General features: G+C 34.3%; 1 protein-coding gene across 1 annotated transcript in view; it reads left to right on the forward strand.

Moving 5' to 3' along the window:
- The window catches only part of LOC136041826 (nucleoporin NUP188-like), a gene marked incomplete in the record, with an annotated part of 179,580 nt that overhangs the window by 14,012 nt on the left and 151,877 nt on the right, over positions 1-13,691 (forward strand). Inside the window, 2 exon segments of the mRNA XM_065726603.1 lie at positions 2,539-2,754; positions 8,609-8,869. Coding sequence (XP_065582675.1) covers positions 2,539-2,754; positions 8,609-8,869 — 477 coding nt within the window.

Consider the following 13,691-nt stretch of genomic DNA (forward strand, 5'->3'; position numbering starts at 1 on the left):
TTCCACCAAAAAGAGCAGATCCGGTCCAGTTATGTCAGTCACGTATCTTAGACAGGTTTTTATTCTTCCCATCCAGTTTCATCCTGATCTCACCGCTTTAAGTATTTTCTAAGATTTCCGGTCCCCCCCCCAACTGCCCCCCCCCAATTACGCTTGATCCGGTTGAGATTTAAAATTTGATATAGGAGTTACGAGGTCCTTCTAAATATGAAGTTTCATGAAGATCCGATCACTCCTTCGTAAGTTAAAAATACGTCATTTTTCTTATTTTTCAGAATTCCCCCCCCCCCCGCAATTGAGCGGATCCGTTCCAATTTTGTAAGTCACGTATGCAAGACTTCTGCTTATTTTTCCAACCAAGTTTCATCCCAATCCCTCCAATCTAAGCGTTTCCCATCATTTTAGGTCTCCCCACCCCAAACTTCCCCCAATGTCACCAGATCCGGTCAGGATTTAAAGTAAGAGCTTTGAGACACGATATCCTTCTAAAAATCAAGTTTCAAGGAGATCCAATCACCAGTTCGTAAGTTAAAAATACCTCATTTTTTCTAATTTTTCAGAATTAACACCCCCCCCCCAACTACCCCAAAGAGAGCGGATCCGTTCTGGTTATGTCAATCATGTATCTAGGACTCGTGTTTTTTCCCCACCAAGTTTCATCCCGATCCCTCCACTCTAAGTGTTTTCCAATTTTTAGGTTTCTCCCTCCCAGCTCCCCCCCCAATGTCACCAGATCCGGTCGGGTTTAAAATAAGAGCTCTGAGCCACGATATCCTTCTAAATATCAAATTTCATTGAGATCCGATCACCCGTTCGTAAGTTAAAAATACCTCATTTTTTTTCGGAAATACCCCCCCCCCCCCAACTACCCAAAAGAGAGCGGATCCGTTCCGTTTATGTCAATCATCTATCTAGGACTTGTGTTTATTTTTCCCACCATGTTTCATCCCGATCCCTCCACTCTAAGTGTTTTCCAAGTTTTAGGTTTCCCCTTCCCAACTCCCCGCCCCCATCACCAGATCCGGTCGGGATGTTAAGACACGATATCCTTCTAAACATCAAATTTCATTGAGATCCAATCACCCGTTCGTAAGTTGAAAATACCTCATTTTTCTAATTTTTAAGAATTACTCCCCCCCCCCCCAACTACCCCAAAGAGAGCAAATCAGTTCCGATTATTTCAATCATGTATCTGGGACTTGCGCTTATTTTTCCCATCAAGTTTCATCCCGATCCCTCTACTCTAAGTGTTTTCCAATATTTTAGGTTTCCCCCTTCCAACTCCCCCCAATGTCATCAGACCCAGTCGGGATTTAAAATAAGAGCTCTGAGACACAATATCATTCCAAACATCAAATTTCATTAAGATCCAATCACCCGCTCATAAGTTAAAAATACTTCATTTTTTCTATTCTTTCCGAATTAACCGGCCCCTACTCCCCCCCAAATGGTCAAATCTGGAAAACGACTATTTCTAATTTAATCTGGTCCGGTCCCTGATGCGCTTGCCAAATTTCATCGTCCTAGCTTACCTGGAAGTGCCTAAAGTAGCAAAACCGGGACTTTAGGTTTTCCCCCTCCAACTCCCCCCAATGTCATCAGATCCGGTCGGGATTTAAAATAAGAGCTTTGAGACACAATATCATTCCAAACATCAAATTTCATTAAGATCCAATCACCCGCTGATAAGTTAAATATACTTCATTTTTTCTATTGTTTGCGAATTAACCGGGCCCCCACTCCCCCCCCCCCAGATGGTCAAATCGGGAAAACGACTATTTCCAATTTAATCTGGTCCGGTCCCTGATACGCTTGCGAAGTTTCATCGTCCTAGCTTACCTGGAAGTGCCTAAAGTAGCAAAACCGGGACCGACAGACAGACCGACAGACCGACAGAATTGGCGACTGCTATATGGCACTTGGTTAATACCAAGTGCCATAAAAATTGATATTATAAAACCAGACTGTCTGCCACTCTTTCAAAGGGAGGACTTCACCATCCACAAAAAAACACTATAGTGTTGTCTAGAAGATGGTTTGGTATAAGATTGGTTCAACTGACTGCTGATAAATCTAGGTAAATATCACAAGAACTTTTATTATAAATTTCTTAAAGCGTTGCTGTTGAGTGTTGAGTGGTCATCTGGCTATTGATATTCAGATTGGCATTCAAAGGTTTCTTCTTCTGCAAAAGGGTTTGTTAAGGAAACGTCAAGAAATTTTGCTTTCGCTCAGAGATACCAACCATAATTCACTTGGCAGCGTTGCTTGTTCTTGTTGGCTTACAAAAAAATTACCACCTTCATTTAAAAATAAGTTTTAGGCTGTTTCCAAATTCTTGTTTTTCAGCAACATTTTGTGTTTGTATTGATTTTCAATTGATTGTAGTTAAGATGACCGAGTTGAACTTTATGTGTACCATAGGTAAAATCTAGTTAGACTAGTGTTTGTCATGGTTGGTCAGCTGGGCATAAGAATCCTCAACGTTTCTGTATTTTCATGTGTTTAATTTGTTTTAACTAATGAATTGAATTTCAGAACTTGAGCAATTCTGATGCTGAAGATCTACTGTTTCATTATATGACCTCCAGCTTCAGGGGTACAGCGTTGTCAGCAGAGGAAATAATCAAAGATGAGAGGAAGTTCAACAATCTCCTTTTAGAGCTTTTTCAGTTTCATAAATCAGAGAGGCAATACCTACTGCAGACCCTCAAATGTATAATCGACGGTGTTCTTCATAAATCAAACCGAACGGTAAAGATCTTGAATTTTTTACTTTCTTGCTCTTTTCGCTTGCAATGATTTTTCTTAAGCGCACCCCTTTTTAGATTTTTAAATATGTTCATGACCCCCCCCCCCTTTCTATCTAAAACGTTTGATAAATAAAACGCCGAATAAAGGATTTGGCAATATACTTTTAGTTTAAATATAAGTGGTTATACTTCTATTTAATATTAATTCGTCCTGGTTAAGTGGCTGGCGTGCTAGTTTGAGAATTCTTTGTCCATGGAGCACGGGTTCAATCCCAGGTGTAGCTGGCTATTTGGTTTGGGACTGGGGTCAGTGGCGTGACTCTGTTAGCTCAGCCATAGTCAACCTAGCTCTAAATGGGTACCTGGAGAAATCTGGGGAGGGTAAGCAGGAAGGGTTTGCGAAAGCACAGGATGGTTGCCCCCCGCCCATTGTACTTCCTAGCTGAAGGGCCACGAAACGGAAAAAAAGTACCGTCGGTTTCGACCTTAAGGGTCTAGTGCCGTCTTACTTTTTACTACTGCTTAATGTTAATTATTTAATGCAAAAAGCTGCATCCACTTAGCAAGTATAATAATTCCAAGTTAAGCTTTGTGTAGGTCAATCTCGTGTCATCTAGAGTTTCAAGCTTATTCCTTGCTTTTGTTGATCTGCAGATCAATCTTCAGAAGAATTGAAAATCCACGTTCATGGATGTTTGGTGCAAATGGCACCACTATATGAAAAGATAGTATGGAAACCGTAGGATACAAATGACGCATTATACGCCAGTTATCTCTATGAAGTCTACCTTTCATAGCAGTTTTTGGCTCTCTAAATGTAACAACGCTTCTTTCTGTCTTTTAAATGATTATAGCTCGTAGAAATAGTACACTAGAAATTTAAAAGGTAAAAAAACGTAAAGAATGCGGCACTAGACTCTGAAGTTCAAGCCAGTAGTGCTAATATCTGTCTCACACCCCTTCAGGCAGGAGTGCAATGGGAGGCTGGGGACTAGCCCTCCTGTTCGTTCTTACACCCTTCCTGTTTACCCTCTCAAGATTTTCCAGGTACCTATTTAGAGCTGGGTTGACTCTGGCTGTGCTTACAGTGTCACGCCAGTGACCCCGTTACAAACCACATAACCGGCGACATCAGGACTTAAACCTCTGTCCTTACGGGCTTAGGATTTCAAGACTGGCGTGCTAACCACTCGGCTATTACGGCTCTAGCCATGCCGTAGGGACCTGTGAAACTGAACTAACGTCGGCCGAATCATCAAGTTGAAAGGGAAAGATACGAGATTCCTTTATTTAAGATGAAATTATTCCATCACAACAGCAAAGCAGCCACACGCTGCTAGTAGCAATGCTATTTGGCAGTTTTCATGGCATAGTAATAATATTGTCATATTTTATCTTGAAAATATCAGTGCTTTCACTATCTGAGTTTTTGGAAATTTCTCCAAAAATCTGTCTTTTCAAAGAAAGAATCAGTCCCCCAAAAATCCCGTTTCGTTCAGGGTTGCCATCCCCTTGTGATATATCACTAGTGACAATCCACCCCTAGTAACTATCACTTTCATTTCACTTTTTCCATTATTTTCCTAAAGTTTCGCCTCAATTATTTACTAAACATGAAAGACCAGACACAGATCATTGAATAACTGATCTTTCTTCCTATGCTAGTAAAAACATAATGTTAATAAGATTATACCATTGAATCAAAGATTATGTCAATAATCTTTATATTGATGTCAATAATAATCATATGATGTCAATTATGTCAATAATAATCATAATCAAAGATTATGTACCATTGAATCAAAGATTATGTGTTCAAATGAAAAAAAAATTCATTTGAACACATTTACATTCAGTGTAATCCTGAGCATTGATGTAAAGAGGGCTATTTTAGACAGCTGGGCCATGAGTTTCAATTTGTTTTCTTTTTTTATGCTGTTTAATTTTCAAAGGTCTGAAAATATAAGAGAGTTAGACTGAAAAACTACCCTAAAATGAAAAAGGGAAAGCATGCTACCTATGCAGAGAGGAGGGGGGATTTCGTAGTGAATTTGGAGATGTTTTCATTATCGAGCTATAAATTTGATGAACAAGCCACTCATGACTTTTTTTTGCTCTTTCAAAATGTAACCGTCGTTTTACTCATAAATTAAATGGACCCTTTAAGATGATACCTTTTCCTCTTATTTTCTGCAATTTAGTTTGAGTCTTATTTTCTTTTACTTTAGGTTTTGGGCATAATTTATGAATCTTAAATACCTAATAATAAGATACATGATAGATTAAAGGGTATTTATGTATTATACCACCAACACTCAAGTTTACTTTGTGTAAAACTCGAGAACAAACCGGTTTTACCTGTATGTATTAAGAATCAATTAGCATATCCTCAGTGGAAAGCAAGTGACGGGGGAAAGGATACATTGGAATTATATAATTTGGACTATATATTTGCCCATTAGGGAATGGGGTTAGGCTAGTTTAGGTCAGGATACCCCTCCCCCTAAACTGTGAATATATAGCTCAAACTTGTTTCTAATGTATTACATTTTTCATCATGTTTTGATATTTTTCTTTAGGATTAACCTAACTTCACTTCTTGAGTGCTGGTAGTATAATACATAAGTACTGATAAAGGACTTGATTTGTTTGCCAGGAATCTTTACCATTTAAAAATTTATTGAACTTTGTCTCTTTTGGCATTTAAAAATTAAGTACTTTAATTCTTTTCTTGGGAATTTTATTTTGCATAATCTTTTATCTTCAAATGTACTCCCCTCCTCCTCTCCTCACCATTGCTACTCTGGTGCCCTCTCCCCTGCAACATTTTTGGCGGGTGTCCATGCTTGATTGAGTAGTTCAACTGCAGTCTAGGATCTTCTTACAGTCCAGGAAAGATGTTACGTACATGAATGAAATTTTATGGAATATTCTGCTAAAATTAGGGCTTTGACATTTTTTTTAAATACCTAGTCGTACCTCCACAACTTATGATGCTTGCGCAATTATTAATCCTGTGTGGAGGCTAATCCTGGGTTTATAACAATATAATTCAAAAAATTGCGCTGGATTTGGACTTTACATTCAAAACTTTTCCTAAATATAGTTTTCTTACGGTAAAAGTTGCAGCCCCTCCCCTCTGCCCCTCTTAATGAGACAAAATTAAGCTATAGATTATATTCACATTCGGGGAATAGTTGATCAAAATGGATGCGACCCAAAAACATGATTCATAAAAAATTATAAATTATAGCCGAAAGTAAAAATTCGGTTGATGATTCTAGATTGTTTTCTTGTAAAATTGTATGTTATTTTCAGACTTTTTTTTCAAGAGGTTGGTCTTTATTTCTTACTCTAATACCAGTCATCTGTGTTTAAAGAAGAATCAAACAGTTCGTGGTAATGAACTGTAAGTAACTTGACCCAAAAGGAACCAAAACTCTAAGAAAGAGCAATTACAAAACAAAAAAGAGCTGTTTTTATTTTGATATTCTTTTTTTTACTAGGTGATGAATATCTTCGAAAAATATCTCTTCTAACAAGATGTATGTATCTCTTGTCACGCTGCTGTTATTTAGAACTTGTTCAAACTAAAAGATCATTGAGTTTCAATGTCGCCATGTGAAAATTTACTTTTAAATCGTTGTTATCCTTTGTTCTTGCTTACAAGGTTTTACTTTACTTCAACTGAAAGTGAAAATTTGTCCAAATCTCACACAAATAGCCGAATTTTCTCCAAACTGTTTAATCGTCAGTTGAAAGAATCTTAAAGGGGCTGGTAGCTATCAAGGTGTGCATGTAGTTAAAGCAGGTAATGGGAAAGCTGGAACGTGGAACGTGGAACGTTCTACGTTCTTTTGCAGGGCATATTCTAGGAGTTTTTGGAAAATTGCTAGGATAAAGATGGTCCTAAAAATGTTCGGAAGCTGCAGGATCAGCTCTTAGAGTAGAAGGGACTGTCTGTAGTATTTTGAAAAAGAGATTTTGGTCCTCCTTCTTATTTACAGTGCTGAATTCATTTGTGGCATAAGTTTAAAAATAATCCTTTATTGAATTCTTTTTTAACTTGAAGAGTTTTTTGGAAAAATGCTAAGTTATACAACGTCTTAAAAACCTTCTTAAACTGCAGGATCAGCTCTTAGAGCAGGTGTGATTGTCTTTAGTATTTTGAAAAAGAGTTTTTGCTCCTCCTTCTTATTTACAGTGCTGAATTCATTTGTGGCATAAGTTTAAAAATAATCCTTTATTGAATTCTTTTGTAATTTGAGGAGTTTTTTGGAAAAAAATTCTAAGGGATGCAACGTCCTATAAACCTTCTTAAACTTCAGGATCAGCTCTTAGAGCAGGAGTGATTGTCTGTCGTATTTTAAAAAAAGCGCTTCTGCTCCTCGCTCTTATTTACAATGCTGAATTCTTTTATGGCCTAAGTTTATAAATAGTCCTTTATCGAATTATTCTTTTGTAATTTTAGGAGTTTTTTGGAAAAGTGCTATGGTATAGAAGTTCCTAAAAATCTTCTTAAACCGCAGGATCAGCTCTCAGAGCAGAAATGATGGTCTGTAATATTTTGAAAAAGAGCTTGTGCTCCTCCCTCTTGTTTACAGTGCTGAATTCTTTTATGGCCTAAGTTTAAAAATAATCCTTTATGGAATTATTCTTTTGTAATTTGAAGAGTGTTTTGGAAAATATTATGGTATAGAAGGTCCTAAAATTCTTCTTAAACTTCAGGATCAGCTCTTAGAGCTGGAATGATTGTCTGTAGTATTTTGAAAAAGAGCTTTTGCTCCTCCCTCTTATTTACATTGCTGAATTCTTTTATGGCCTAAGTTTAAAAATAATCCTTTACGGAATTATTCTTTTGTAATTTGAAGAGTGTTTTAGAAAATATTATGGTATAGAAGGTCCTAAAATTCTTCTTAAACTTCAGGATCAGCTCTTAGAGCTGGAGTGATTGTCTGTAGCATTTTGAAAAAGAGATTTTGGTCCTCCCTCTTATTTACATTGCTGAATTCTTTTATGGCCTAAGTTTAAAAATAATCCTTTACGGAATTATTCTTTTGTAATTTGAAGAGTGTTTTAGAAAATATTATGGTATAGAAGGTCCTAAAATTCTTCTTAAACTTCAGGATCAGCTCTTAGAGCTGGAGTGATTGTCTGTAGTATTTTGAAAAAGAGCTTTTGCTCCTCCCTCTTATTTACAGTGCTGAATTCTTTTATGGCCTAAGTTTAAAAATAATTCTTTACGGAATTATTCTTTTGTAATTTGAAGAGTGTTTTGGAAAATATTATGGTATAGAAGGTCCTAAAATTCTTCTTAAACTTCAGGATCACCTCTTAGAGCTGGAGTGATTGTCTGTAGCATTTTGAAAAAGAGATTTTGGTCCTCCTTCTTATTTACAGTGCTGAATTCATTTTTGGCATAAGTTTAAAAATAATCTTTTATTGAATTCTTTTGTAATTTGAGGAGTTTTTTGGAAAAATGCTAAGGTATACAACGTCCTAAAAATCTTCTTAAACTGCTGGGTCAGCTCTTAGAGCTGGAGTGATTGTCTGTAGCATTTTGAAAAAGAGATTTTGGTCCTCCTTCTTATTTACAGTGCTGAATTCATTTGTGGCATAAGTTTAAATATAATCTTTTATTGAATTCTTTTGTAATTTGAGGAGTTTTTTGGAAAAATGCTAAGGTATACAACGTCCTAAAAACCTTCTTAAACTGCTGGGTCAGCTCTTAGAGCAGGAGTGATTGTCTGTAATATTTTGAAAAAGTGCTTGTGCTCCTCCCTCTTATTTACAATGTTGAATTCTTTTATGGTCTAAGTTTAAAATAACTCTTTAATGAAATTATTCTTTTGTAGTGCATATTCGAGGAGTTTTTGGACAAATGTTATGGTAGAGACGGTCCTAAAGAGCTCCTTCTTAAACTGTTGACGCAGCTTCTAGAGGAGGTTGTGTCTCAGCCTGTTTTTGACAGTCAAGCATTGAACCAGGAGTACGAGCGTCTCTTTGCTTGGTACAATTTGCGAGAATTTATTGAGACTCTTTCTCTCTTAAACATTACATTGAAGAAATACACATGGAATGGGAAGGATTTTCTGCAGCTACTTCAAGTTAGCCAGGTAATAAACTTAATTACTGAATTCTCATGCTAGGGTGGCGTTGAGAGCGTCGTGCATGAGACACTTACTGTCTGCATGAGACAGCAAAGTTCTAGCCTGTTCCAGGAACTTCCGGAGACTATCATTCCAACGAAACTTGGATCTTATTGCATTGAATAGCATTTGGAGCCATAGCACGATAGCGCCACCACCATTCTTAAATAGCTCCGTGGAGATTAGCAACAAAATACTGCTTGAGTTCATTAGCAAGAAGTAGCTCAGCACCTGGGAAATTCAGAGTCAGAATGCTCCAAGGGGCAATTTTTATACTACTCTTTTCAAGGAGGTTTATTCCTCAGGTGGCCCGTTGGGATTGACATCGTGAATGGGGAATATCCGAGGCTTGGTTGACGCTTTTCTTTGCAAGATAGTTTTCTTTGCCGAAGCATGGCTAGGGGACAGGATGCAAGCCTGTTACCCTCCTCACTTTATCTGGACTTGGGACTTGCAACTGTGACCAGATAGTACAAATCAGTTGGGGCTGAAAGGTCTAACGTAATACACCTGTTGCTGGAGGCTACCAGTTTACGGGCACTGTATTATTGACCTCTTTTAATTGTCACTTTAAATATTATTAACTTCAAAGTATCTAATACAAGCTCTATTTATGGTGAATTCGTGTCTCAAGTAAAAAAAAAGAAAAAATGCAAAACCAAAAGACAGAAACATTAATGAACAAAAAAAAAAAAAAATCATCTTAACTGATTGAAAGCAAGAGTTACTAATGAATTCATTGTTTTCTATTAGGGCTTTTTATTAGGTTTGACTTAGAATTATATAGACTTCAACTTGTTGGCCAGAGGTAATCAAACTTTGGTACGTGTACCTCTAAGGAGTATGCAAAGATTTTTAGGTAGTACGTGGTCGACAAAAAATACAAAGGCTACCATATATAGCCTACAACAATATAATATATTGTATATATATATATATATATATATATATATATATATATATATATATATATATATATATATATATATATATATATATATATTGTTGCATAATATATAATATATCCAAACCAAACTTGCTTTTAGAGTATTTCGTCTCTGTTTATGATTAAATTAAAATAAAACAAGTTTTCTCAACTGAAAGTAAGGAGCACCATTAAACTTAAAACGAACAGAAATTACTACGTGTATGAAGGGGATTTCCCCCTCCTTACCACGTCGTTCTTTGCGCGAGAGTTTTTTAGTACTTTTAAAAAAAGCTTCCTATTGGTTTAAGTATTCAACCCTTGTGTTTCAGGAGTCATTCTTAAATAAATGGGGCAAATTTCAAACTTTAGCGCAAAGAACGAAGTCTTAGGAGGGGGCAATCCCTCCTTTAAATTCGCTCCTCAACCCGAGAATGCATGCATACTTCACATTAACAAATACTATGTGTAAAAAGTGGGCAAATTTTATGACTAAAGACCTTTCCCCTGTGGCTGTGGAGGGGTCATGTTATAACCAAATGCATGGTTATTGGGCCTTTCAACTATGACGAGCAAAATAGCTTTCTCAAAATTTTGAAAAAAGGGATGTGAGAGGGGGCTAGGTTGCCCTCCAATCTTTTTGATCGTTTAAAAAGGGCACTAGAAGTTTTAATTTCCTTTCGAATAAGCCCTATCACAATATTCTAGAACTACTGGTTTGATACGATCACCAATGAAAAAAAAAAAAAATAACAACAAACAAACACGCACCCGAGATCTTTCTTCTGGCAAAAAATACAAAGTTCCACATTTTTGTAGATAGGAGCTTAAAAGTAATACAGTATGGTTTTCTGATGGTGTGATTTAAAGATTCCAATACTTTTAGGCGGTGTTTCCCCCTTTTTTTGAAAATCAGGCAAAATTTCCCAGGCTTATAGTTTTTATTCGGTAAGACTAAACTTCTTGAAACTTGTATATTTAAAAGCAGCGTAATAAGCCGATTCTTATGATATATATATATATATATATATATATATATATATATATATATATATATATATATATATATATATATATATATATATATATATATATTGGAAAGCTAGGTGATCCAATTAAGTAAATATTTTGTTTATCACTCTGTAACTCCAACGAAATGTTTACGTATTGAACAACAGAGCACTAATAATCTTAAAAACCGCGGATGAAACGAAAAATAAAACAAGTAGTTAAAACTCACTGTGCAGGTGCGCAGTACCAAAGCACATATATACATATATATACATACATATATACATATATATATATAAATATATATATATATATATACATATATATATATATATATATATATATATATATATATATATATATATATGTTATATATATATATTATATATATATTATATATATATATATATATATATATATATATATATATATATATATATATATATATATATATATATATATATATATATATATATATGTGTGTTTTGTGCAACAAAACACAAATATTAGCCTCGGAACGATTTTTTGAAAGTTAGTAAGTGTAAAAGTCGTTGTTTTCTTTGCCAAGATCATTTTGTCCCACGGACTTCTGTTAAAAGTACATTGTATAATAAAAATTTTGCATGCAAGTTACGTTGTAATGTTAATTGTAGAACAACCAATGTAATTTACCTATTAGAATGTAATAAATGCTGCCTACAATATGTTGGGGAAACAACTAATAATATATATAAAAGATTTTCTGGACACAAGACAACAGTTAATAATGAAAAAACTAATAACTATCTAGTTCAACATTGTAGTAATGGTAAATGTTCCATATCAGATATAACTGTCACAATTTTAGAAAATTTAGAATTAGAAAATTTAAATAAAGAAGAGAAGAATAATAGACTACGTAAACAGGAGGATTTCTGGATCCATACTCTTGGTACAGCTTATCCTTTTGGGTTAAATGATCGTGTAGCAAAATATGGCGACATGTCTCATGTTGTTGTTAAATGTATTGATGGTTTTATGGACCATCCTTCTTTTACTTGTCCTACTAAACGTAAAAAACGATCGAGAGGACATAAGAAAAATAATAGAAAAAATGAATTAGATGTACATATGCTTACTATAGATCTATGCCAGCTACTTGAATCTAGGGGTATGATTTCTGTAATAAAGTGTCTAAATAATTTATCCAAGAGGAATTTAATCAAACTTTTCTGGATTGTTAAGAATAATACAGCTCTTGATTATAATTTTAAAGTAATATGTGATACAATTTGCATTCTAACTAAAACGAAATTTATTCCAAAAAAGAAAAAGTTCGATAAGATTAGTAATAAGGATAACAGATTATATTTACCTATTAATTTTACTTGTAAGCAGATTGAAGATATTAATTTACCAGAAATTTTAAATCAGCGGCATGTGAAACAGACCCTTCCTAGTAATTTAAATTATAATGATAGTCCAGTTTTAACTTATAAATTTTCAAAAACTATTGGGCAAATTATTTTTAATTATTATTTAATACTAAAAAAACTAGATAGCGATATAAATTGGGAACCGGTTTGTAATTGTAAGCAACTTGGCCCATTTGTAAATCCTACTTACAAACATGTTATAACAGGGGACTTGTCAATAATAAAGCAAGATGATCTTAAAATTATAATGAATAAAGGGGCTAATTTCCGTGTTTCTCATCATCTGAAACCATCGAGTGTTCTTGATGGCTTGGAAAATGATTTTGATTTATTTATTGATAAGTGGTGTAAGAAAGAGAATTAAAAATAAAGAGAGTTTTTAAAGGTGGAAAAATTTAATTATTAGTAGAGTAAGAAATAAAATATATTCTAACTTAAAAAATAGTAACACTAAATCATTATTTTATAATGCGAAGATTAAACAAGCAATTGCTAATCTAAGGAATGAATTTGTAATTGTGCCAGTGGATAAAGCTAATAATAATTTTGCCATAATTTGTCAGAAGCTGTATTGTGATATCTTAAAAAGGGAGTTATGCACAACTAATGTTTATGAAAAGGTAAATATAGAGGATGAGAATTTAATTGAAAAGACTGAAGAAATACTTTTTAAAAATTTTAATATTAAAATAAATGACAATGATAAAAAGTTCCCTTTCCTATATTGGACTGTAAAATTTCATAAGAATCCCCCTAAACCACGGTTTATTGCTGGAGCAGCTAAATGTCCAACCCGCATTGCTGCTACTGACCTCTCTTTAATTTTAAAGGAAATTGTAAATAAACTTAAAACCTATTGTTCTGGTATTAAAAAATTTTCGAATTTTAATCCATATTGGAGTGTTAATAATTCACTGCAGGTGATAGATTCTTTAACAATGGTTTCAGCTAAAAGAATTGAGTCTTTCGATTTTGCGACAATGTATACTAATTTATCACTTAATTTAGTGTTTGATAATTTAAAAACTGTTATAAAGAAATCTTTCTCTTATCTAGTAAAAGGTTCTTAAAAAGAGACAGTTATAATAAAAAAGCCATATGGACAAACTGCTTTAATACTACAGTTAACTTGAGATGTTACAGCTTGGATATGATTTTTGAGTTATTGGAATTTGTTTTATACAATACTTATATAAGATTTGGGGGTGATTTGTACAAGCAAATTATGGGAATTCCCATGGGGGGGAATGCCAGCCCATTTATAGCTGACTTGTTTTTAAGTCAACTAGAATATAAATATATGATGGATAAGAATAATCCAATTAATTTAAAACATGCTTTGTCAAATAATAAAAGATATTTAGATGATATTTTGGTCTTAAATTGTAAGGATTTCATTGATATTTCTAAAAATATATATCCATCAGAGCTTATTCTT

The sequence above is a fragment of the Artemia franciscana genome, unplaced genomic scaffold (assembly GCF_032884065.1).
Source record: "Artemia franciscana unplaced genomic scaffold, ASM3288406v1 PGA_scaffold_39, whole genome shotgun sequence".
Lineage (NCBI taxonomy): Eukaryota > Metazoa > Arthropoda > Branchiopoda > Anostraca > Artemiidae > Artemia > Artemia franciscana.